This window comes from Oncorhynchus keta, chromosome 13 (assembly GCF_023373465.1).
Source record: "Oncorhynchus keta strain PuntledgeMale-10-30-2019 chromosome 13, Oket_V2, whole genome shotgun sequence".
NCBI lineage: Eukaryota > Metazoa > Chordata > Actinopteri > Salmoniformes > Salmonidae > Oncorhynchus > Oncorhynchus keta.
The window spans coordinates 37,353,093-37,379,251 of NC_068433.1; the positions used below are offsets into that span (position 1 = coordinate 37,353,093).

General features: G+C 40.6%; 1 protein-coding gene and 1 pseudogene across 1 annotated transcript; one reads left to right on the plus strand and one right to left on the minus strand.

Annotated features, from left to right (window-relative positions):
- Positions 1–555: 555 nt before the first annotated feature.
- On the minus strand, positions 556–12,009 carry LOC118392260 (mitochondrial tRNA-specific 2-thiouridylase 1-like; annotated as a pseudogene).
- A 238-nt stretch (positions 12,010–12,247) lies between these two features.
- Positions 12,248–15,020, plus strand: LOC118392261 (putative Dol-P-Glc:Glc(2)Man(9)GlcNAc(2)-PP-Dol alpha-1,2-glucosyltransferase). Its single transcript, XM_035784053.1, has 3 exons — positions 12,248–12,608; positions 12,964–13,161; positions 13,393–15,020. The coding sequence occupies exons 1-3, from the start codon at positions 12,444–12,446 to the stop codon at positions 14,449–14,451; spliced, it is 1,422 nt and encodes a 473-aa protein (XP_035639946.1). The 5' UTR covers positions 12,248–12,443; the 3' UTR covers positions 14,452–15,020.
- The last annotated feature ends 11,139 nt before the right edge of the window (positions 15,021–26,159 follow it).

The window sequence follows — 26,159 nt, forward strand, 5'->3', positions numbered from 1 at the left end:
CCATAAATTGGTGTTTTGTTGATGGTGGTGGAAAACGCTGTCTCAGGGACCACTCCAGAATCTCCCATAAGGGTTCAGATCTGGTGACAGCCATGGCTTATAGTTTACATCATTTTCATGCTCATCAAACCATTGTGATTACTCGTGCACTGTGGACGGGGGCATTGACATCCTATGGCCATGGCAGTCAAAATAATGGGCTGCCCAGCATTTTATACACCCTAAGCATCATGTGATGTTAATTGCTTAATGAACTCTGGAACTACACCTGTGCGGAAGCACCTGCTTTCAATATACTTTGTATCCATCATTTACTCCAGTGTTTCCATTATTTAGGCAGTTACCTATACATTCCACCTGCTATAACATCAATACTGTTATTTTAAACACCAGAAACAGTGCATAGGAAAAGGTTTAGAAGACTCAGTATAACTTATGCGTGTTCGCCCCCTTTTGGAGAGAGTGGAAGAGGACGGGAAACAGATGTAAAGTGACTCACAATACATTAACTGGATTTCTTCAGTGAGGTTTTCTGCTGGCCACAGAAATCACCTATTTAAAACAATTGTAAGTATAATCACTTAATCAAGTTATTCTCTATTTACATATTGGATATTTTACACAGTAGTTCAAAAGAATGCAGTTCCATGCTAAATGTGTTTCGGTGAAAGAAAAAGGCACTGTTTGTTTGGATTTTAACAAAAGCCATCATTTTTAAAATATGCATTTCACATTTTCTAATAATCTGTCCAAATAAATAAATAAGACAATGAATTACCATGTATATGATTTTACACAGTCCACACTATCAAATAATACTGTACATCACAAGTACCATAATAGGAAGAAGTATCAACTGAGTGCAACAGTACAGAGGAAGTTTTTGAGTGTGTGTTTTTGATGAGTGGACAGGCCCAAAAGCATGATCAGTGTTCTCTTCTGTTCTACAGTAGTGGTTCAGAGAATGGGATAAGGCCTGTGGAAGTACAGTAGTCTTGTCCATCAACAGTGTGACTGAAGTCTGGAAGGTAAGGTTAGGTCCATATTGATAATGGGCCTATGAAGTCTTTCTCAGGCTCAGCTGGCTGGTTCCGGAGTCCTCTCCTTGGCCACAGGGGCTTCCTTCATGTGGTCTCGTCCCTGTTGGAGTGTGTGCTCTGTGAGGCCCTCCTGGGGGGAGATGAGGGAAGTGAATAAGAAGTTAGAAGGGAGGGTAGTGAGGAGCAGAGACTGATGGAATTTTTGAAGCAAGGCTACTCATTCAATATCAAGGTAGATAAGACAGGAACAGAAAATTAATGTTAGTGGAAGACATTGATGCTGAATATTGACTACTAGTTCCTCTGAACTAACCTCCACATTTGAGCACACACACCGCTATTCTCTATCGCTTCTCTATTCATCTACCCGCACTCTGGCCTCAAGCCCAGAGCTCCAAGACAAACGCGTCTCGGCCATATTGTTTTCTCAGAGCAGTGGGTTATGGGATAGCACATGAAGAAAGGGGGTAATCCAAGCGTGGACAAGGCTCTTTGTGCCCTGACTAGAGTCTGGAGTAATCCCTGTCAGGGAAATCAGAAACACACTGGAGCAGCTGCCTACGTTTGTTGGGCCTATGATAGGCCTTTGTTCGCTGGCTAATCAGGATCTTAAGGAATAACACACTGGGACTAACACGAACGCACCAGCTCACACAGATGAACGAAAACGACTGTAACAGTACATGGGTTGGCTTTACTTCTAAAAGCTGACCTAATGACAAAAAAATCTATTTGAAAATGGCCTATAGACATTTTAATCATAGTTTTACAACAAAAAAACATCCCTAGGAAGTAACAAAACCAACTGCCAAAACTCTGAAAAAGGGTGAGCCAGACGGCTTACATGTCTATGTGTGGGAAACAACAGAGTGCTTACCTGTCCTGGTGCGAGTGCTCTGATTGACTGAGACAGCATGATCCACACAGAGCCATTCATGTTCAAGGTCACAGTGCAAGGAGCTGTGTTATTAACAAGTTACCAACACTTTATTAACATGACACTAACACTTCCGAAGTGTACATTTTTTAACCCATTACATCTGTTTAAGTCGTACGGGAGGTAAAGGTATTATTAAATGACACTTCCTTACAAACTGTGTCTGGCCCTAACGTGTCATGTGACTCACTGAGAGGCATCTGGTGGATGAAGCGGAAGAGACACTCCATCTTAGTCTGGATCAGCTCAGTGGGAGGGTCCTCTGTTATCCAATGGAAACGATCTGTTCGTACCTCGTCTCTGAATAGAGCCGGGTGATTGGTGGTCGGACCCTGATGTTACGGAGTTTAGAATCAGAATCCCATTGAGAATCAACAGCAAATAACAGCAAGGAGGCGGGAGATCTGCCTCATATCTTGTACTGTAGCTAGGCCGGTTGTTTAGGACTCAATTAGCTATAACAGTATCGAAGAGGTAGAAACCATACCTTACCACAAACACTTCTCCAGTAGTGATGTCTTTGTCCACAACAAACCATGCGTCCCTCTGCCCACCAATCCTAGCCAACCAACCCTAGCCCTTTGGCCTAGAGTCAGGGTGAACCAACCTGAGAGGAGGAAGAGAACCAGTCGTTAATGTAAAGGTTTACCATTGGAAGAGCCGTACTCTTATAAGGATAGTGGGACAAGCAGTAACACAGAAGATACCACTGAGGATATCACACAGCGTTACCTTTATGTTCAGACATGATTTTCCCATCCTCAATGGAGACTAAGTTTGCCGGTTTCGGCTCTAAATACTGACAGAAAAACAGCAACGCAGATATTGTTATTACAGACAAACATGTTTATTCCTTACTATGGCTAATGTATCTCAATAATTAACTTGATACAGTACATACCTCTAGAATGAAATCCTTTAATGTCCTCTTTCCAATATAGCAGATGTCCATACTCTGGAAACAGATAATGATTTTCAGTGTTGCCTCACAGTCCACGAAAAAATACAATTGGCTTTGTAAGATATAGAAATCTCTGTCAATACAGTGTAATTAATGTGTAGGCCAAACAACAACACAATGGAATGAAATTATGTTTAACAAAGTTTATCTGTAGGCAGCTCCGAGAGGAGAGGTGATCAAATACTTTATCTACACTCCCATCTGTATGTATTTGGACAGCAAAGATAACATTTTAAAGTTGGCTCTATACTCCAGCATTTTGGATTTGAGACCAAATGATTCATATGAGGTGAAAGTACAGAATGTCACCATTTATTTGAGGGTATTTTCATACATATCTGTTTTACCGTTGAGAAATGAAAGCACTAGTCCCCACCACCATTCAAAGAAGTCATAAGTATTTGGACAAATTCACTTATAGTGTATCAATAACAGGGAAGGTTAGCATTTTTTTTTTGGGGGGGGTGATCATCAATATGATCATCAGCACGAATTTGCATATCACAATAATACATTTTTCAATATAGGGTTCAAGTCAGAATTATTTAGATTTTATTTTTGGAGGGGGGTGATAATACATCCAATGCTCAGACTTACCCAGAGCAGTTTATCAGTATATTGTTTTTTCATGTTGTTATTTCATATTGTTATATTCATTTATAAAAATATTTTTAAAACACTTCACACGTATGACAGCTGCATACGCCTTGATCATACCAACAGTGTCATTGCGCAAAATGTTACGTAGCATCATCTGGATATGTGTGCAGCAAAAGTTCAACATTCACCTTCTGCTACCATTTCTGTCAAGCCGTCTAAGCATACGATAGTTCCAACATATGCACTACACAGAACACACTGCAACGCAATGCTGCAAGGCAAACGCAGCGCTCCATTGGAAATGAATGTACTTCCGGTGTACCAAAATGCAATGACGCTGTCGGTGTGATCGAGGTGATATTTTGCACACATTTACAGTTAAAATGCCACTTGAAATAAAAATTCTATGAGATATTTTTTTTAAAAGCCTCTGGACAAGTTTGTCTATAAGTCCTAAGAACCAGTGTGTGGAATAGTGTAAATGTACCTCTTTTGAAGGCTGAGAGAAATACTTGGCGCATGGGAAACAGGTCATTTTGAGAAAATGGCTGATAAGGATAGGTTAATTGCGTTATTATTTTTCACATAAAAGGCTGATGAAGTATGCAGAAGTTCATGGATGAATTAGCTATGCCAGCCAGCCCCATAATGTAAGGCACTACTTGAGTTGTTGCTGGAGACTGTTAACGTTTTGGACTGTGTCTTTGGGGACTTCGACTACGCTTGGCACACACTGTTGAAACAGCATCAGCTCTCACAACATGCCTCTCACCCTCCTCTCTGATTGCATCCAGTGTCATCAGAAATGTTGTCAAGCCACAATCTGTCCATCACATTTGATACAGCAGTGGCACCCTTGTCAAATGTGGCTACTGCCATACTGGCTGCCTTGCCTGCAGCAATGCGGCTTTTGCCCACAAAGACTGTTTTGGGGCACCATATTACGGAATTTCGAGATTCATTTCCATTCTGCGTTCCTCCGTGCTTCATTCTTTTGAGGAGGTTGTCATTTGACATCCTATGTTATACAGGCACCATTTTCTGTGAAACCTCTAGATCAAAATAATATATTGCCTGCATAGTTTTTGTGCCAGAACCAAGATGACGAACATCTACTGTGAGTATGGGTTGTCTGTTGACATAGAATGGAGAAACCAGACAGCAGTCTTTATCCCCTCTACATCACCCTGGTTATCAAGAACTGCACCCCAGTAATAGAAGTTTAGATTCTTATATTTTATTGCATCTCTCCCCCAAGGCACTAAGTTTCCGTAGCGCTGGTCCCATCCTCTTGTGGGCATGATTGATGCATTCCAGTTTTCATATCTTAATGCCTGGTTAAGGATCTAATGTGACAACTGCCTTGTATGCAGTACTGTCACCATCTGAGAGCATCTGGCCAACATACGTTTTGCTGCTTCATTGTTTTGCTAGAGCCTGAGACGTTTTGGGCATAGTCCTTTTTTGTCACTCCTTCCAATTCCCTAAAATCCTCCTCAGTAACCCCACTTTCCCTTTTCATGGGATTGGCATTCTGGAGCATGCACTGTAACACCCTGTAACGCCAGGTAGAATTCAATGGCTACAGTTCATTCTTCTTCTATGTTTGAGCTGCTTTTGAAAGCAAAAGTCAAATTGAAAACGTTATTGGCATTGTTGAACTAGATTTTCATAATGGCAAGCTAGGACTGATGGCCTGGTTAGCTAAACTAGCAAGTCTGTGGTTACAATGGCAACTACTGTAGCTATCTAGTTAACTTGCTAGCTACTTCAGTGGATGTCAAACAAATTTCTAGCAGCAAATGAACACATTTCTAGCAGCAAATGTATTACAATATAGCCATGGTATAAAAGGGATAAATAACTCTGGGTTCCATGCATTCTCTGGAAAATAATGCAAATCAGTGGAAGGTTAGTTCCACTCTGCTACAGCATCGTAGAACACTGCTTCCATGTCGCTCCTTATTTTCCATTGAACGCATAGCCCCTCGTTGATGATCCCTTTACACTGTGTAAATAGGGAGGCGCACAATTGGCCCAGCATCATCTGAGTTAGGGTTTGGCCAGGGTACGCCGTCATTCTAAATAAGAATTTGTTCTTTAACTGACTTGCCTAGTAAAATAAAAATATCAGCATATTTTTACTGTACGTAAAGTACATTTCTCAGTAATCATACAGCCCATGCAGTAGCCAACTCTGTATATATACAGCTGAAGTCAGAGATTGGAGTCATTAAAACTTGTTTTTCAACCACTCCACAAATTTCTTGTTAACAAACTATAGTTTTGGCAAGTCAGTTAGGATATCTACTTAGCGCATGACACAAGTATTTTTTTCCAACAATTGTTTACAGACAGATTATTTCACTGTATCACAATTCTAGTGGGTCAGAAGTTTACATACACTAAGTTCGCTGTGCCTTTAAACAGCTTGGAAGATTCCAGAAAATGATGTCATGGCTTTAGAAGCTTCTGATAGGCTAATTGACATCATTTGAGTCAATTGGAGGTGTACCTGTGGATGTATTTCAAGGCCTACGGTCAAACTCAGTGCGTCTTTGCTTGACATCATGGGAAAATCAAAAGAAATCAGCCAAGACCCCAGAAAAAAATTGCAGACCACCACAAGTCTGGTTCATCCTTGGGAGCAATTTCCAAACGCCTGAAGGTACCACGTTCATCTGTACAAACAATAGTACGCAAGTATAAACACCATGGGACCACACAGCCGTCATACTGGTCAGGAAAGAGACGTGTTCTGTCTCCTAGAGATGAACTTACTTTGGTGCGAAAGTGCAAATCAATCCCAGAACAACAGCAAAGGACCTTGTGAAGATGCTGGAGGAAATGGGTACAAAGTATCTATATTCACAGTAAAACGAGTCCTATATCTACATAACCTGAAAGGCCGCTCAGCAAGGAAGAAGCCACTGCTCCAAAACCACCATAAAAAAGCCAGACTACGGTTTGCAACTGCACATGGGGACAAAGGTCGTACTTTTTGGAGAAAAGTCCTCTGGTCTGATCAAACAAAAATAGAACTGTTTGGCCATAATGACCATCATTATGTTTGGAGGAAAAAGCGGGAGGCTTGCAAGCCGAAGAACACCATCCCAACTGTGAAGCACGGGGGTGGCAGCATCATGTTGTGGGGATGCTTTGCTGCGGGAGGGACTGGTGCACTTCACAAAATAGATGGCTTCATGAGGAAAGAAAATGATGTGGATATATTGAAGCAACATCTCAAGACATCAGTCAGGAAGTTAAAGCTTGGTCGCAAATGGGTCTTCCAAATGGACAATGACCCCAAGCATACTTCCAAAGTTGTGGCAAAATGGCTTAAGGACAACAAAGTCAAGGTATTAGAGTGGCCATCACAAAGTCCTGACCTCAATCCTACAGAACATTTGTGGGAAGAACTGCGTGTGCGAGCAAGGAGGTCTACAAACCTGACTCAGTTACATCAGCTCTGTCAGGAGGAATAGGCCAAAATTCACCCAACTTATTGTGGGAAGCTTGTGGAAGGCTTCCCAAAACGTTTGACCCAAGTTGAACAATTTAAAGGAAATGCTACCAAATACTAATTAAGGGTATGTAAACTTCTGACCAAATGGGAATGTGATGAAAGAAATAAAAGCTGAAATAAACCATTCTCTCTACTATTATTCTGACATTTCACATTCTTAAAATAAAGTGGTGATCCTAACTGACCTAAAACCGGGGATTTTTACTAGGATTGAATGTCAGGAATTGTGAAAAACTGAGTTTAAATGTATTTGGCTAAGGTGTATGTCAACTTCTGACTTCAACTGTATATGTGACAGTCTTATTGTATAGCCTAGTTATATTTTTCCCACGTTTAAATAGCTATCCCTTTGAATAACACTTTCTAGTTACTGGAGCAAATACATAGGATTATTTATAGACAGCAAGTTACTTGGACAATAATGGGCTTCTCTCCCTTTTTATTTACCTTCACTCTCCTGTCATGTCTCTAATATGAGCAGAGATGTAAGGAAGGAATCCCTAGAACTGTGCTTATTTTCTTATTTTAAGAGCTGCATAACCAAGTTCATGAGCTAGAAGAGCCATCCTCACATTTATATAAAATGCCACATCTCCCCTGGAGCACTTGCACAGCCTCAAGGAATTGTACAAATGCATCACGATCTCCATCACATTGTGCTCATTCTATGACAGAATTACAGAATCCCTCTATGTTGATTTTCCATCTCGTGTTCAGACACTTAGGGCAAAAAAAGATAACGTCTTGACGCGCTGCTGGCTACCTCCTCTATCTGTAGCCTACTGCCATGATCTGTTGCTTTTCTCGCATTGGCTAACAGCGAATTTGTATTATTTGTCTACAAAGGAATGATATATGAAAATAAAACATATAACACCACCAAAACAAACTGCAAATGCATCCAACAAGTTTGTAGTCACTAACGTGATGTAGTCATTGCACACTAGGAAAAAGGGGACGAAATACAAAACTTCTAACTACCCAGCCTGGTGCAGGTCTACAATTTTGTTTCTGGTGTCCTGCTCTTTGGTCTTGGCCATAGTGGATTTTGGAGTGTGACTGTTTGAGGTTGTGGACAGGTGTCTGGCTCGTTTGTAGGTGAACAAATACTTATTTCCACCATAATTTGCAAATAAATCCATTAAAAATCCTACAATGTGATTTTCTGGATTTTTTTTCTCATTTTGTCTGTTATAGTTGAAGTGTACCTATGATGAAAATTACAGGCCTCTCATCTTTTTAAGTGGGAGAACTTGCACAACTGGTGGCTGACTAAATACATTTTTGCCCCACTGTATATGTTCGATAAATTCAAGGCATGCACCACACAGAACGCACTGCAACGGCCTCATCAACACAATGCTGCAAGACAAACTCAGCGTTTCCATTGGAAATGAATGTACTTCTGGTGTACCAAAATGCAATGACACTGGCAGTGTGATTGAGGCATTAAGCTACAGCTTAAATAAATTATGAACTTCACAGGGTGGTGAAAGTGCATGTTGAAGAGATTGATGCTGCTTTCCAATATCAAGGGTCTTAATCTGGTGACATGATCGATGCTTGGCTGCCATTTAACAAATACAAATCATTTTGCTCATTTGTCCATAAAAAGCTCATCATGTAGGCAATACCCACACTGTATATGTGAGCTGTAGGCAAAAGCACACATGCCAAGGCGAGTGGGCACAATGGTGGGCACATTCTCGATATAACACAATGTTTTGTGACAAAACCATCAGTTGAGTTGCGATGACAACCTACGTACTTTTTAAAATTCGATACATGGGAATTAAAACACAAAAGTTAGTTAAATGTGCACTACATCCTCACGCTCAGATTTTAATCCACAAGTCAATTTGATTAAACAGCTCTGATGGGGAAATGTGATTTTTGAGTATTTGCATGAAAATCTGTACCCAATTGGATAGTAATCTAGCTATAGTTAATAACCCTGTTTGGTCCTCTGATGTTTTTACACATCTGTCATTTTCTAACCAGATTTAACATTGCTGATGTGTAAATGAACAGTCATATAAAAAATAAAAATGCACATGTTTAATAACATATTCAAGGAGGAAAACATTTGTTTTATGATATTGTGCAGCAACTTTTTTTTTTTAGAACATTCCATTTACTGCCATGTCTTCTTGTTGAGCTACATGACATCTTTGGTTGCCATCCTGCAGACAACAGAAAAAAAGGACATTTAGGTCTTTAAAAATAAACGTCTCTGTTGGAGGATAAGGTGGGAGGCTTTGGCGCAGACATTTACAATATTGATACCTGAGAAAATCACACAATTTATTATTTTCATCTAGAACATTAAAATGTTTATTATAGCTTGAAAGTTGACAAAAAAGATCATTCCTAATGTCTCTTTGTTTTGATGGATCCATCGTTACAAAAAGAACAGACACGTTTATCTAAGGGAGTGTTTGTGTATCGACGAGTCTCAATACCAAGAGGGGCCATTCCACATCTACATTTTGCAAAAGAGCTTCAGTATTGCTTAGATAAAACTGTACTTAAGCAAGATTCTGTCCCAAAAGTGCATTTAAAAACCAGTTGGCGACACTAGTTCTTCACTCTCCAAAAGTGCTAATTCTAAAATATTTCTGTCCTTTTTAGAATACACTGTCAGTATCAGTGAGATTTTTTTATTTGAACTTTATTTAACTAGGCAAGTCAGTTCAGAACAAATTCTTATTTTTAATGACGGCCTAGGAAGTGGGTTAACTGCCTTGTTCAGGGGCAGAACGACAGATTTTTACCTTGTCAGCTCGGGGATTCGATCTTGCAACCTTTCGGTTACAAGTCCAACGCACTAGGCTACCTGCCGCCCTACCTGCCGAGATGAGTCATATGGAGTTAAAAATGGTATAGAAAAAATGTATTCGCTATGGTAACATCAAAAGCCAATAACACAACATGTTTACATAGATGTACATTTTGCATGCTGCAAAATCACTGCCAAATGTAAGTGCATTTGGAAAGTATTCAGACCCATTGACTTTTTCCACATTTTGTTACATAACAGCCTTATTCTAAAATTTATTAATTTTTTTCCACCCTCATCAATCTACAAACAATAGCCAATAATAACAAAGCAGAAACAGGCATTCAGAAATTTTTGCAATTGTATTAATGTATTATATATATATATATATATATATATATATATATTTTTTTATTTTATTTTTATTTTTTAAAGCACATTTACCTAAGTATTCAGACCCTTTACTCAGTGCTTTGTTGAAGCCCCTGCCGCTGAAAAACACTCCCACAGCATGATGCTGCCACCACCATGGTGCCAGGTTTCCACCAGACGTGATGCTTGGCATTGAGGACAAAGAGTTCACTCTTGGTTTCATCAGACCAGAGAATTGTGTCATTTAGGTGCCATTTGACAACTCCAAGCAGGCTGTCACATGCCTTTTACTGAGGAGTGGCTTCAGTCTGGCAGCTCTACCATAAAGGCCTGATTGATGGAGTGCTGCAGAGATGGTTGTCCTTCTGGAAGGTTCTCCCATCTCCACAAAGGAACTATGTGGCTCTGTCAGAGATCATCTGGTTCTTGGTCCCCTCCCCTCCCTGACCAAGGCCCTTCTCCCCCGATCGTTCAGTTTGGCCGGGTGCCCAGCTCTAGGAAGAGTCTTGGTGGTTCCAAACTTCTTCAATTTAAGAATGATGGGTCCCCTGTGTTCTTGGGGACCTTCAATGCTGCAGAAATTTTTGGTACCCTTCCCCAGATCTGTACCTCGACACAATCCTGTCTCGGAGTGCTACGGATAATTCCTTTGACCTCATGGCAAGGTTTTTGCTCTGACAAGCACTGTCAACTGTGGTACCTTTCCGAATCCTGTCCAAACAATTACATTTACCACAGGTGGCCTCCAATCAAGTTGTAGAAACATCTCAAGGATGATCAATGGAAACAGGATGTACCAGAGCTCAATTTCGAGTGTCATAGCAAAGGGTCTGAATACTTATGTAAATATGTTTTTATTTTAATTTTAATGAATCTGTTTTCGCTTTGTCATTATGGGGTATTGTGTGTAGATGGCTGGGAATTATATTTTTTTTTATACATTTTAGAATAAGGCTGTAACGTAAACAAAAATGTGGATAAAGTCATGGGATCTGAATCATTTCTGAAGGCACTGTAAATATTATATTAGTGTGTGTGTGTGTGCGCCCAACACTCAAAGGAAAAACAAGACTGACAAAGAAAAACAAGACCAACCTTTTTGATCTTAGCAGGGTCGGTCAACATGGAGACATCTTCAACTGGAATCTGTTGTCCGTCCACCTTGGCAATGATGTCACTCATGTGCTGCGTCTCCTCTTTGGGATGGACCAGAACTATGAGAAGAGCACTATCACTGTCTGATATCCCAAACCTCTTGAAAGCCTCTGAAATCTAAAGGAAAATGTGTCAAAGACATTAGGATGGGATATTACTTAGAAAGGTGTGTCAATGTGTGTGTGATACTTTTAGAGGCTCCTTACATTATTAGTGGGTGAAAGGTTGTAGATGATTTCGGAATATAAGCTCCTTGTCTCCTCGTGCTATGTAAATGGACTGCCTTGTTTGCTGCCACTAGCAACTTGGAAGGGGTTCACTATCTGCAAAAATAAATTTGTGGATCATTGCATCAACTTCAGTCAAGCATTCATACATTACATCAAACCAAAATGTCTAGCCAGCTAGTTACATTGTCTCACCATAGACGGGTTTATCAAGGCACCATTAATCTTTCCTTCCATGACATTTTTCCTCAATTCTGCGGCGTTTCTGACATCTTTGAATAGCAACTGAGTTACAGTACGATCAGGAAAGAGTTCAAATTCTTGAGTTGAATACATAACGGAAGAAAAACGAATTTGTGGATGAAACAAGAGCCGAACATTTGTTAGACCATCTCACGTGGTTAAAAAAATAAATAGAGGGAACAAAAACAAAGTAGCACAATTAATCTAAAAGGTTCCGGTTTTACTCGACAAAAAATCTGTATGCTGAACTTGTAAATTGTGAATACATATTATGAAATAAAATATAATACATATATGCTCGCATTTTTAAACGTGTGTACAGCAGCGAAGCAATTACATTATTTGTGAAATGATACTGATAGGGACATCAGAATTCTAAAACAGCTTCCGTACGGACTACCTTTCACTGACGGACCACCAAGCTGTCAAAAAATCGAAACTTTTCCGTTTTAGCTAGATGGAAAGATCTGTATATTTTTTGTAATCTTATTTCAATTTCATGCTTACTTAACTTGAAATTAAACGTATGTAGTGTACACCATATATACGTATCTAGCTAATTTTATAATTATTTCTGCGTTAGTTCAGAATTCGTAGGTGAAGATGGAGAAATTCGAAAGGTACATTTTCACTGCTCTCTGCAGCACCAACTTTTTGGTTTCATGTCTCCTGTTCTCCAAAATAACTCGGGAGCAAAGGGAGCCCTACATGGACGAAATATTTCACGTCCGTCAAGCTCAGAAATACTGCTACGGGAAGTTTAACGAGGTATTTATTGTTTTGCTATGTCAATGTGATTTCCTTGATTTTGTTATATTGTTGCTTGTCGGATTAACGCAACGCTTGTCCTTGGAATATTGTGACAGATTGCTAGATTGACTTTTTAACCCTTAACTAAACCATCTGTGACGATGAACATAGACAGATCAGACTATCGCTGGTCATTATTGTGGATAATATGCCTGAATTCTGAAAAGTATTGTAATTCTGCAGTGGTATATATCCCTATATGTAACTAAACCATTTGGCATCTCTCTAACTTGAAAAACATGAACCCTTTATGTTTAATGATGTAGTAGAGGCTCTTTAACGGGATATTTTTCCTTTCTCTTTGTTGTTCCAGTGGGACCCAATGATCACCACGCTTCCTGGCCTGTACCTGGCATCAGTGGGCGTGATCAAGCCAGTGGTGTGGCTAGTAGACCTCACAGGGAAGGTAGTGTGTTCTACGGCGATGCTGCGCTTCATCAACCTCCTCTTCAACTGTGGTATCCTCTACCTGCTGTATCTCATCATCTGCAAGCTCCACCTTAAAGAGAAGGTAATAATGTCTTTACATGTTATTACATTTATAACATCCCCAAGGGTGGCCAGCTCGTGTGGCAAGCTGCAGTGTGTGCACTGTGCAGGCTTTTGCTCCAGTCCAACTTTTACTCACCTTACTCAAATAAGTTTGGTATAAATTAAAAGACCTTGAAAAAAATATTGAATGTCCTTAAAGCTTCAATTGCATTCCTTCTGTTAGTCATAACAACCATGGTTTCTCTTTCAGACTAAGACTGCCTCCCGCAGAGTTCTCTCAGCCCTGTCCCTGTCCACCTTCCCCGTGCTCTACTTCTTCAACTTCCTCTACTACACAGATGCCGGATCTACTTTCTTCATTCTCTTCACGTACCTCATGACCCTGTACGGCTGTCACAAAGCCTCGGCACTCATCAGCGTCTTCGCCATATTCTTCCGGCAGACCAACATCATCTGGGTGGTGTTCTGCGCCAGCACGTTTGTGGCCAACAAGATGGACGAAACTTGGAGGACGGAACAGTCGAAGAAAAAGGACGATAAATCGCCCTGTCAGATACCTTTCTCCGTAAGCGGGGTGAAGAGAGTGATGCGTTTCCTGTTGGAATTCCTGACCACAGCCAATCATGTGAAGGCTGTGATATTAGTGGCGTGGCCGTACATTCTTGTTGCTGTGGGTTTTATTGCATTCATTGTGTTGAATGATGGGATCGTAGTCGGAGACAGATCCAGTCACGAGGCCTGTCTCAACTTCCCTCAGCTCTTCTACTTCTTCTCCTTTGCCCTCTTCTTCTCCAGCCCCACATCGCTGTGCTACCACCGAGCTCTCCGCTTCATCCAGAACCTCAAGAAGCAGCCACTGCTCTACTTACTGATCACGGGACTCTGCCTTCTCCTAGTGTGGAAGTTCACCTTCGTACACAAGTACCTCCTGGCCGACAACAGACACTACCCCTTCTACGTGTGGAAGAGGATCTTCCAGAAGCATGAGGTGGTGCGTTTTGCCCTCATCCCGGCATACGTGTTTGCAGCGTGGAACTTCATGGACACTCTGAAGTCCCGGTCACTGTTCTGGAGCCTGGCGTTCCTGGTGTGTCTGCTGGCGGCCACAGTGCCTCAGAAGCTGCTAGAGTTCAGGTACTTTATTGTTCCGTACCTGCTCTACCGCCTCCACATGCCCCTGCCCTCCCACACCAGACTGGTGCTGGAGTTCCTGTTCTATACAGTCGTCAACGCAGCCACGCTGTACATCTTCATCAACAAGACTTTTCAATGGCCAAATAGTCCGGCTGTACAGAGGTTTATGTGGTAGCCTGAACTGAACAGGAGGAACCCAGTTATTAACCTATAGGTTATACTTTTTCTATTTAAAATGAGTACGGCCAGGAGTTTTTCCTGTTGTGATGAGATCATGCTCAGGAAACATCCCTGGCCCTAAATGTGAGAAAATGCATTTCATGTGAAGAAAGCTTTGAAGAGCACAAGTTGTTTTATTGTGTACATTTGAACTGTGAATTGTACATTGAATGATGTAATTTGGATGGAGGAAGAGACTGAAAAATGTAAAAGCCATATTGTAAAGCAAGAATCTGTGTTTTATACTGTATGGTTTAAAGAAATGTTATTTGTTTTGAAGAACATTCATGACTTATCTTAATTTAACTCTGTGGTAGAGTTACGTGTTATTTGTCTTTATTTTTATATTTAATTCAAACAGATGTTTAAAGGTTGATAGAGACTAAATGATGTGGCTCTCTTTGTAAACATACAACATCCTTGACTGTATTCAAAGAAATTAGTCTGTTATGCCCTATTCTATATCGGGAATAGAATCAATAAACCATGTAAACAAACATCTGTGTTTACATTCTGAAGAGTAAAGTTGTGATATACAATGGGTTATAATCATCTTTCTTTCTTTGTGCTGTATTTTAGATGATCTAAATCCTGCCTTCAAATGCATTCCCTTGAATAATGTTCCTGAACTTCTTTGTTTTTCTTGTGTGGTTTGTTGCCCTAAACTTCCAGAACCATTCTCTGTTCTTTAGGCCTAAGATATCATCCAGTAGCTTAAATAGTCTTTAACGTACAGTACCAGTCAAGTTTGGACACACCTACTCATTCAAGTTTTTTAATATATTTTTTTATACTAGTGAAAACATCAACTATGAAATAACACATGGAATCATGTAGAAACCAAAAGTGTTAAATCAAAATATATTTTATATTTGAGATTCTTCAAAGTAGCCACCCTTTGCCTTGACAGCTTTGCACACTCTTGGCATTCTCTCAACCAGCTTCAACTGGAATGCTTTTCCAACCGTCTTGAAGGAGTTCCCACATACGCTGAGCACTTGTTTGCTGCTTTTCCTTCACTCTGTGGTCCAACTCATCCCAAACCATCTCAATTGGGTTGAGGTTGGGTTATTGTAGAGGCCAAGTCATCTGATGCAGCACTCCATCACTCCATTTCCTTCTTGGTCAAATAAATCACTGACAGTGTCACCAGCAATGCACCATCACACCACCTCCTCCATGCTTCACGGTGGGAACCACACATGCGGAGCTCATCCGTTCACCTGCTCTGCGTCTCACAATGACACCGTTGTTGCAACCAAAAATCTCAAATTTGAACTCATAAGATCAAAGGACAGATATCCACCGGTCTAATGTCCATTTGTCATGTTTCTTGACCCAAGCAAGTCTCTTCTTATTATTGGTGTCCTTTAGTAGTGGTTTCTTTATAGCATGAAGGCCTGATGAACTAATGAACTTATCCTCTGCATCAGAGTAACTCTGGGTCTTCCTTTACAGTGGTGCTACTAATGAATCAATATTGAATAAAGATGATTGTTTGAAGAAATGACAAAGTCTCTCACCTGATTAGAATATTCCACCACAAGAGCCAGTTTCATCATAGCGCTTGATGATTTTTGCAACTGCAGATGAAGAAACATTTAAAGTTCTTGACATTTTCCGGATTGACTGACCATGTCTTAAAGTCATGATGGACTGTCATTTCTCTTTGCTTATTTAAACTGTTTTTGCCATTATATGGACTTGTCACAACACAACTGAAGGAAAGAAATTCCACAAATGAACTTTTAACAAGGCACACCTGTTAATTGAAATTCCAGGTCATGAACCTCATGAAGTTTGTTGAGAAAATGCCAAGAGTGTACAAGGCAAAGGGTGGCTACTTTGAAGAATCTCAAATATAAAACATTTTGATTTCTTTAACACTTTTTTGGGGTTACTACATGATTGTGTTATTTAATAGTTTTGATGTTCTCACTATATTCTACAATGTAGAAAATAGTAAAAATAAAGAAAAACTCTGGAATGAGTAGGTGTGTCAACTTTTGACTTGGTATTGTATGTAGATTCTTCAAACATAGTGTGTACATTGGCTTCAGAAATGTTTCTTTGGTCAACATTCGGTTACTTTTACCTGTATTTCCTACCTGCATCTTTATCTGTCTGCTACTGATCTTTCTTGTCCCTGTATGGCTGTCCCTGGGCTGAAATTATAAAAAATGAATGAAGATGCAAATGAAGATGCAATAAAATTATTCATGTAATACTAATATTGTTGAGTGAATTTGAGCCACTGCCTGATGCTTCAATACACCCATTTTACCACAAGGTGGTGCTGTACTATTTTGTAAATATACATGTGAACTCAATCTTGAATTGTGCACGATTAGCTTGATTGGGAAACATTGATTTGATAGAACATAATATAATTGTCAAACCTTTTTAAGTGTGTAAATGGAAATGTATATCAGAATTTGTGACTCGTTGTAAAGAAACAAAGGGTAGACAAAGAAACAAGAATGAACACGCTTACTGTAAAATTAGGTATTGATTGCCTTGTAGCTGTGTTGTGAAGTGCTCTTCCTACCCACACTGTCAATAGAGTAATCAAGTATGCTCTCTACTAGGGATGTAATGATTCGCCGGTCCCCGATTCAAAATGTTTAAGTGCATCGATCGGCAGACCACAAACCGAAACAAATGTAGGTAGCACGCACCCGTCAGAAGATCGATTAAAACATTATGAATCGCCGGTTCACTAAAATGTTTTGCTCATATTACATTCTTTCAACCAAATACCTCATCTTTTAAGTCAATAGATGCTTCAGTTTCGAATGGCATGTTACTGTGTTGACAGTCATTGATTTACAAGTAATTTTGCATTCCACACAACCCCAGACAATATATTATCAGTAGCCTAGTCAAACTGGCCTTTTCCCAATCTTACACATCTGCGCGGCAAATGCTAAAATGGCCTTCGTGATATTAGGCTTTATTAGTTGAGTGAACCTATGTCGTTTTCTAGGTTATTGTTATTTGTGCGCTGTTGAGCCTCCTTTATTGCTCAACTTGGGGCGGCAGTGGTTAGAGCGTTGGACTATTAACCGGAAGGTTGCAAGTTCAAATCCCCGAGCTGACTAGGTACAAAACTGTTGTTCTGCCCCTGAACAGGCAGTTAACCCACTGTTCCTAGGCCGTCATTGAAAATAAGAATATGTTCTTAACTTACTTGCCTAGTTAAATAAAGGGAAAAGCCGAACTCCGAACAGATTTCATTTCAAGCTAGTTGTATACACACACACACAAAGACAGATCCAGCTCATGAGTTCCATCAGCAGCAGATTTGAATTTAGAATGGAAAATGAATGTGTTTATGCAAAAAAATGTTAGTGAGCCCATGTATCTAGATCCGTATCAAATCGTCTTAAAAGGGAACAATGCACATCCCTACTCTCTACCTACGCAACCGATGGCCCTATAATCACACTGTTCTCTGCTGTTTACATAACTGTTTTATAATGAGACAGACAGGATGTAACTGGAATTATCTTCCAGTGTTGATTACACTATTGAGCCAAAAGTTGCTTGGTTAACGACCAATTAGCATCTTGTTGTTATTGCAATGATCAGCTCCTCATATGAACGCACAATGTTATATGCTGTTTTAATATTAAGGCTTGGAAGGGCAGAGAAAGCTCTGTGTAATAACAATGTATTATGAACCTATAGCAGCTATTTTTAATAAGTAAAACCAGTTAAGGTTTGTTATTGTTGCAAGTATAAAATGTTAGGTGTGTGGCGAGGCGTCTGTAGAGGTTTTATCTTTACTCACACACACACACAAATTGTTCCCAATTCTGAGCATTCCCTTTGCGCCCACAGAATACACACAGTATTTTTTTATTAGTCCAGCGGAAAAGAACCAAATATACCAGAGATTGTTCCACTTTATGATACAAGTATCAAACTTGGTACACTAATGCTAAATACCACCTTCAGGAACATTTTAAAGATTGGAGGCAGTCTGGTAAGCATGTCAGTCAACCAAGGCAGCCATTTTAATAAAATGGCAGCAATTCGGGTTTCCTGTCAGAATAAAATAGGGTAACATCATTACAAATAATATCAAAATGACTTTGTAATGTTATCTACCCATTAAATAAACCCACAGATAATATAGACAACAATTCTGACTCAAAATACTCTGAAGACCTTCATGGGGGTCAAATTGAGGTCATTTTGACCATAGTCCAGTGGCTACGGGAGAGAATTGTGGACTTTGCGATAGAGCCACCAAATTTCACACAGCTGGGGCATGTCTAAAGAAGGATTTTTGACTACTATGCCATCACAGGTTTTGTCCATTAACCCCCTGGCGACCATTTCCACATGTCTACCAACCAGCTACATGTGGCCATATTGGACGATATTCACTTGGCCATATCTCTATAAATAATTGGTACATACAGCTCAATGATGGCTTAAAATGTTTCAAGGTGTTTGGAAAACACAGTAAATGGGCCACAAATACGTTTCGTTTAAACTTTTAGTAGAAAAGTGATGAAAAAGCGTGCCAAATGTATGTGTTTTGTTAATGTTTTCATGGTTTGTTCCAATAGTTTCCACGTAAATACAAAAAAAATGTATATGGTATTCCCTGAAGTCTACTGATTGCAATGATATGATATTCTGTTGTGTTTCAATTTTAAGAAAACGTACAGGAAATCTGTCCTGTACACGTCACTTTAGGTCAAATCCCCTAGGAATGGATTATGTCCAGCAGAGAGATGTGTAACCCATTTTAACAAAATACTATTATGATGAGCGCATTTGGCCAATCGTGAAAGATAATTAGTCTCGTTTTATGGGTGAAATGTCCAAGCTGCATCTGAATGCCAACAATAACCTTTTGATCGCACTCTCACTGAGGATATTCTATTAGGGAGGGATTGGACTTCTCTGAAATGAAAATGGATGGCCCCTTCCCTATAAAACAAAAGTGGATAGCAGAAAACATGTCGACCGTTTACTCTTAGTCCTTGGACAGACCAGAGCCTTACATATGCAGTTTTAGAAACTGGGCTGCTGGCCAGAAGGTTGTGGGTTACCTGACCACCATTGACAAGAGTCGGGGTGGAAAGATCTCCTTTATAGTAGAAGCATTGAATGAATCGATCATCATTTTTGCAGGTCTGAGAAAAAAATGCCCTTATATAAAAAATGTCATACAATTCAACATAATAGAGAATCTTTAATACCACACAAATGCATAATAATAATTCATCATTCCTTCAGTGATCTTGCGAGACATTGATTTGTCTGGAGACATTGATTTGTCTGCCATATACTGTATATGCATCCTTTAAGTATTTTGAAGAAGTGGTGAAAAAGTGCACAAGAATCTACCAAAATTACTGAATCTTGAACATACTTTCAGCCTCATTTTCAGTATTTTACATTTAAATACTTAAAACTGTCAAATGGCTGTTCCCTAAAGACATAAAATATGATATTCTGTATTTTGTCAATTTCAATAAATGTGACAAGAAATCTTTCCTGTACATTGAAAGTCAATGTTTTTTTTGTTGCTTCAATAGAGTTATATCAGGGACGTGCAACTATAGTTTTCCTTCACATAAAATACATTAGTGCAACACATTTGGCAGAAAATCGATTCATTTACATCAGATGACAACAGAAGTGCCAGCCTATTTGGCTGGCAGCCACACAAGTAAATGAGCTTACAATGATAAAGCAAGGTCTTTGTTTGCAAAAATAATGCATGGCCATCACATTTCTGATGTTTATCATAGAAAGAATGTAGCCAGCTACATTTCCTTATGTTTTGCTTAAACGTTCTCTTATCTTGCATTTTAACCGGAGAAAAGTGGGCAGGCTACACCAAGAAATGTATCAGAGAAAAGTAGCTACAAATCAGTCAGAGCCATGTCTGCTTATAGAATGCCCGTTCATGAATTCCCATCTGAATGGTGAAGTGCAACTGAAGCACAACATTTGTCTGATGCCGAGCAGAAATGTATCACGACTCAGGATATGACCCAGATGCAGACACAGGAGGCAAATAGTTTGGTTCTCAGAATATTTATTATAACAAAAGGGGCAGGCAAAGGGCAGGTCGAGGTCAGGCAGAGGTTCATCATCCAAGACCGAGTCAAATCAGGGACAGAACCGCAGGGAGCAAGGTCGAAACCGGGAAGACTAGAAAACAAGAACTGGAGAAAGTGGAAACATGCTGGTAAGACCTGACAAAACAAGACGAACTGTCAACAGACAAACAGAAAACGCAGGTATAAATAAATACACAGGGGATAATGGGGAAGAATATGAGACACCTGGTGGTGGGTGGAGACAAGACAGGTGAAACAGATCAGAGTGTGACAAAATTACAATAAGAAGCATTTTAGATCAGCATTTACAAAATGCAGCAAGATATATCTAATGCGTTTTATATTTTTTCCCTTCGTGAAAAATTCAGAATTCTGTGGTCACACCCCTAAGTTTAACTTGCTAGTTATCTAAGTAAGTGGCAGAATTAATAAAGTGACATGGCATCATATTGTTTTAGCATTCTTCTCGGTTTGAGAAGTCAAAGCAATTTGAATGAGTTATTTGTACAGCTACCACTATCTTGATATTCTCTCCGTTCTTGGTCTGTCTTCTCCTCCCCCCTTTCTTCTGAGCAGAGCAGACAGGCCCGTTGCCCTAGCGCCTTCAGACACAGTGTGTACACATGCTGCTCTAGAGCCAGTACTGTTCTTCCTTCAGACAAGCATGCAACAAACCTTTGTTCATTTGCACAATATCTCTCATTCACATTCACTTATAAATGACCAAAGACACCAAAAATGACATTCGGTAGCACCTACCTAGAGTACCAGTCAAAAGTTTGGACACACCTACTAATTCATGGATTGTTCTTTATTTTTACTATTTCTATAATGTAAAATAATAATGAAGACATCAAAACTGTGAAATAACACATAGGGAATCATGGAGTAACGAAAAAAAAGTGTTAAACAAATCAAAATATATTTTATGTTTTAGATTCTTCAAAGTAGGCACCCTTTGCCTTGATGCCAGCTTTGCATACTCTTGGCATTCTCTCAAGGCAAAGGGTGGCTACTTTGAAGAAGCAGTTCTCCACACCATCTCAAACATTTTATGTCATCACTGGGCTGTATGTACCAATTATTTATGGAAATATGGCCATGTGAATCCAGTCCAATTAGAAACAATTTGGCTGGTTGGCAGTCATTTCGGAAAACTGGTCCTTTAAAATATGCAGTGGTACTATAGCTAGACATCTTTATGTAGTACTTTACTCACTTTGTGTAAAGATTGAAAGGTCTCATTATATTGGGGGACTTGTCTCTCTGCTGGACATAATGCATTCACATGGGATTTTACAGGGCATGTTTCCTTAAGTTGTCACAAAACACAATATAAAAATCATTATCAAATTTTATTGGATGTGTACACATATTTAGCAGATGTTATTGCAGGTGTAGCAAAATGCTTGTATTCCTAGCTCAAAACATGCAGCAATATATAACAATACACAACAATAAACATACATCTAAAAAGTAAAAGAATGGAATATAGAAAAAATATAGAAATATTAGGACAAGAATTGTCGGAGTCAGGAGTATAAATATGCGATGGGATGTACTGACAGTATATGGATAGAATATGTAGTATTCTATTGTACAGCAATAGTTAAATCGGATGGGACTTAGAATACAGTATATACACATGAAGTAGGTAAAACAGTATGTAAACATTATTAAAGGGACCAGTGTTCAATGACTATCTACATAGGGCAGCAGCCTCTAAGGTACATGGTAGAGTAACCGGGCGGAGGCCGGTTAGTGGTGACTATTTAACAGTCTGATGGCCTTGAGATAGAAGCTTTTTTCAGTCTCTCAGCCCCAGCTTTGATGCACCTGTACAGACCTCGCTTTCTGGATGGTATTGGGGTAATCAGGCCGTGGCTCTGGTGGCTGAGGTTCTTGATGATCTTCTTGGCCTCCTTGTGACACCGGGTGCTGTAGATGTCCTGGAAGGCAGGCAATGTGCCCTCGGTGTGGTGTTGGGCAGACTGCACCACCCTCTGGAGAACCCTGCGGTTGCGGAAGGTGCTGTTACCGTACCAGGCAGTGATACAGCCTGACAGGATGCTCTCAATGGTGCATTTCTAAACGTTTGTGAGGGTCTTAGTGGCCCAGCTAAATTTCTTCAGCCTCCTGACACTGAAGAGGCGCTGTTCAAATCAAATGTATTTATAAAGTCCTTCTTACATCAGCTGATATCTCAAAGTGCTATAGAGAAACCCAGCGTAAAACCGCAAACAGCAAGCAATGCAGGTGTAGAAGCACGGTGGCTCTCGGAAAAACTCCCAAGAAAGGCCAGAAACTAGAAAGAAACCTAGAGAGGAACCAGGCCAGTCCTCTTCTGGCTGCGCCTTCTTCACCACACTGTCTGTGTGGGTGGACCATTTCAGATGGTCAGTGATGTGTACACCGAGGATCTTGAAGCTTTTCACCTTCTCCACTGCGGCCCTGTCAATGTGGATGGGGGTGTGCTCCCTCTGCTGTCTCCTGAAGTCCACGATCAGGTCAATCAGGGCCCTCACCTCGTCCCTGTAGGCTTTCTTGTCATTGTTGGTAATCAGGCCTACCACTGTTGTGTCATCTGCAAACTTAATGATTCAGTTGGAGATTTGCATGGCCACACAGTCGTGGGAGGGGGCTGAGCACGCACTGTTGTGGGGCCCCAGTGTTGAGGATCAGCGAAGTGGAGATGTTTCTAGGGATGCACGATATATCGGTGAACATATCAGAATCGGCCAATATTAGCTAAAAATGCGGTAACAGCCGATGTCTAATTTAACGCGCGATGTGCAAAACCAATGTCAAAGCTGATGTGCATACCTATATAACAAAGGTGCATGACGTAATGATGCCACGTAAAATGTTGCGCTATACGTGCCACACAGCATTCCTACACTAGCCCACAATGTCTTCTGTGTGGATCGAGCAGTCAACAAGTAAAAATTTCAGCGAGACAACTCAAAGACAAAATCCATTAAAGACAAGATAATGGAATTCATTGCCCTTGACAATAAACCGTTCTCGGTTGTGGGTGATGTTGGCGTTCACCGACTGGTCGAGCACCGGTTAGCACTACCAAGTGCACTATTTTTCCAATGCTTCCCTACCGGAGTTAAACAGTAATAGCATCACTGCTATGATCTTCACGACATACATACTATGAAACGCTGTCTTTGGATGTCAAAAAAGATACAGTAGCACTGTCAAGGCTGTACAAAAATGTCTGCAAACAAGCAAACAACGGCCACAAACGATATGTTTACAATACCGAGTTGGTAATAAAGCATAATTTATTCGACCGACACTTCTGGGGTAGATAGCTTTAGCTTGGTAAGTATAGCTAGCACCAATACAACTAGCCTGAAAACAATGACCAGTAGAACCTGCAGCCATTTTCATTATTCTTAGCAATGATTTAGAAATCCTTGTGAGTAAGTATTAGCTAGGTTGCCACTTGTTGTTCTCCTATTGAAATTGAACGTTATAAAGCAGCCATCTAAACTCAGCAAAAAAAGAAACATCCCTTTTTCAGAACCGTCTTTCAAAGATAATTTGCAAAAATCTAAATAACTTCAAACAGCTTCATTGTAAAGGGTTTAAACACTGTTTCCTATGCTTGTTCAATGAACCATATACAATTAATGAACCATATACAATTAATGAACATGCACCTGTGGAGCGGCCGTTAAGACACGAACAGCTTACAGACGGTAGGCAATTAAGTTCACAGTTATCAAAACTTAGGACACTAAAGAGGAATTTCTACTGACTCTGAAAAACACCAGGGTCCCTGTTCATCTGCGTGAATGTGCCTTAGGCATGCTGCAAAGAGGCATGATGACTGCAGATGTGGCCAGGGAAATAAATTGCAATGTCTGTACTGTGAGACGCCTAAGAAGGCAATACAGGGAGACAAGACGGATAGCTGATCATCCTTGCAGTGGCAGACCATGTTTAACAACACCTGCACAGGATCGGTACATCCAAACATCATACCTGCGGGACAGGTACAGGATGGCAACAACAACTGCCCGAGTTACACCAGGAAAGCACAATCCCTCCATCAGTGCTCAGACTGTCCGCAATAGGCTGAGAGAGGCTGGACTGAGGGCTTGTAGGCCTGTTGTAAGGCAGGTCCTCACCAGACATCACCGGCAACAAAGTCGCCTATGGGCACAAGTCAATCATCACTGGACCAGACGGGACTGGCAAAATGTGCACTTTTCTGATGAGTTGCGGTTTTGCCTCACCAGGGGTGACGATTAGTGTTTATCGTCGAAGGAATGAGCGTTACACCGAGGCCTGTACTCTGGAGCTGGATCGATTTGGAGGTAGAGGGTCCGTCATGGTCTGGGGAGGTGTGTCACAGCATCATCGGACGGAGCTTGTTGTCATTGCAGGCAATCTCAACGCTGTGCACGACAGCGAAGACATTCTCCTCCCTCATGTGGTACCCTTTCTGCAGGCTCATCCTGACATGACCCTCCAGCATGACAATGCCACCAGCCATACTGCTCGTTCTGTGTGTGATTTCCTGCAAGACAGGAATGTTAGTGTTCTGACATGGCCAGAGCAAAGAGCCCAAATCTGGTGCAGTCCATGAGGAGGAGATGCACTGCAGTACTTAATGCAGCTTGTGGCCACACCAGATACTGACTGTTACTTTTGATTTTGACCCCGCCTTTGTTCAGGGACACATTATTCCATTTCCGTTAGTCATATGTCTGTGGAAATTGCGCAGGTTATGTTTATGTCTCAGTTGTTGTTATGTTCATACAAATATTTACCAATGTTAAGTTTGCTGAAAATGAACGCATTTGACAGTGAGAGGATGTTTCCTTTTTTGCTGAGTGTAGCTTCATCTGGAAATAGACGTTCGACAGGACTCCGTGGCGGAGATCTTTGTGGGTTATACTCGGCCTTGTCTCAGGATGATAAATTGGTGGTTGAAAATATCCCTGTAGTGGTGTCCTTCCTGTTTGGCCCTGCCCGGGGGTGTCCTCGGATGGGGCCACAGTGTCTCCTGACCCCTCCTGTCTCAGCCTCCATATTTATGCTGCAGTAGTTTGTGTCGGGGGGCTAGGGTCAGTTTGTTATATCTGGAGTACTTCTCCTGTCCTATTCGGTGTCCTGTGTGAATTTAAGTGTCTCTAATTCTCTCTTTCTCTCTCTCTTTCTCTCTTTCGGAGAACCTGAGGCCTAGGACCATGCCTCAGGACTACCTGACACGATGACTCCTTGCTGTCCCCAGTCCACCTGGCCGTGCTGCTGCTCCAGTTTCAACTGTTCTGCCTTATTATTATTTGACCATGCTGGCCATTTATGAACATTTGAACATCTTGGCCATGTTCTGTTATAATCTCCACCCGGCACAGCCAGAAGAGGACTGGCCACCCCACATAGCCTGGTTCCTCTCTAGGTTTCTTCCTAGGTTTTGGCCTTTCTAGGGAGTTTTTTTCCTAGGTTTTAGGCTGGGTTTCTGTACAGCACTTTGAGATATCAGCTGATGTACGAAGGGCTATATAAATACATTTGATTTGGTTGTGTTGTGAAGCTAGCCACAGTAAGTAAG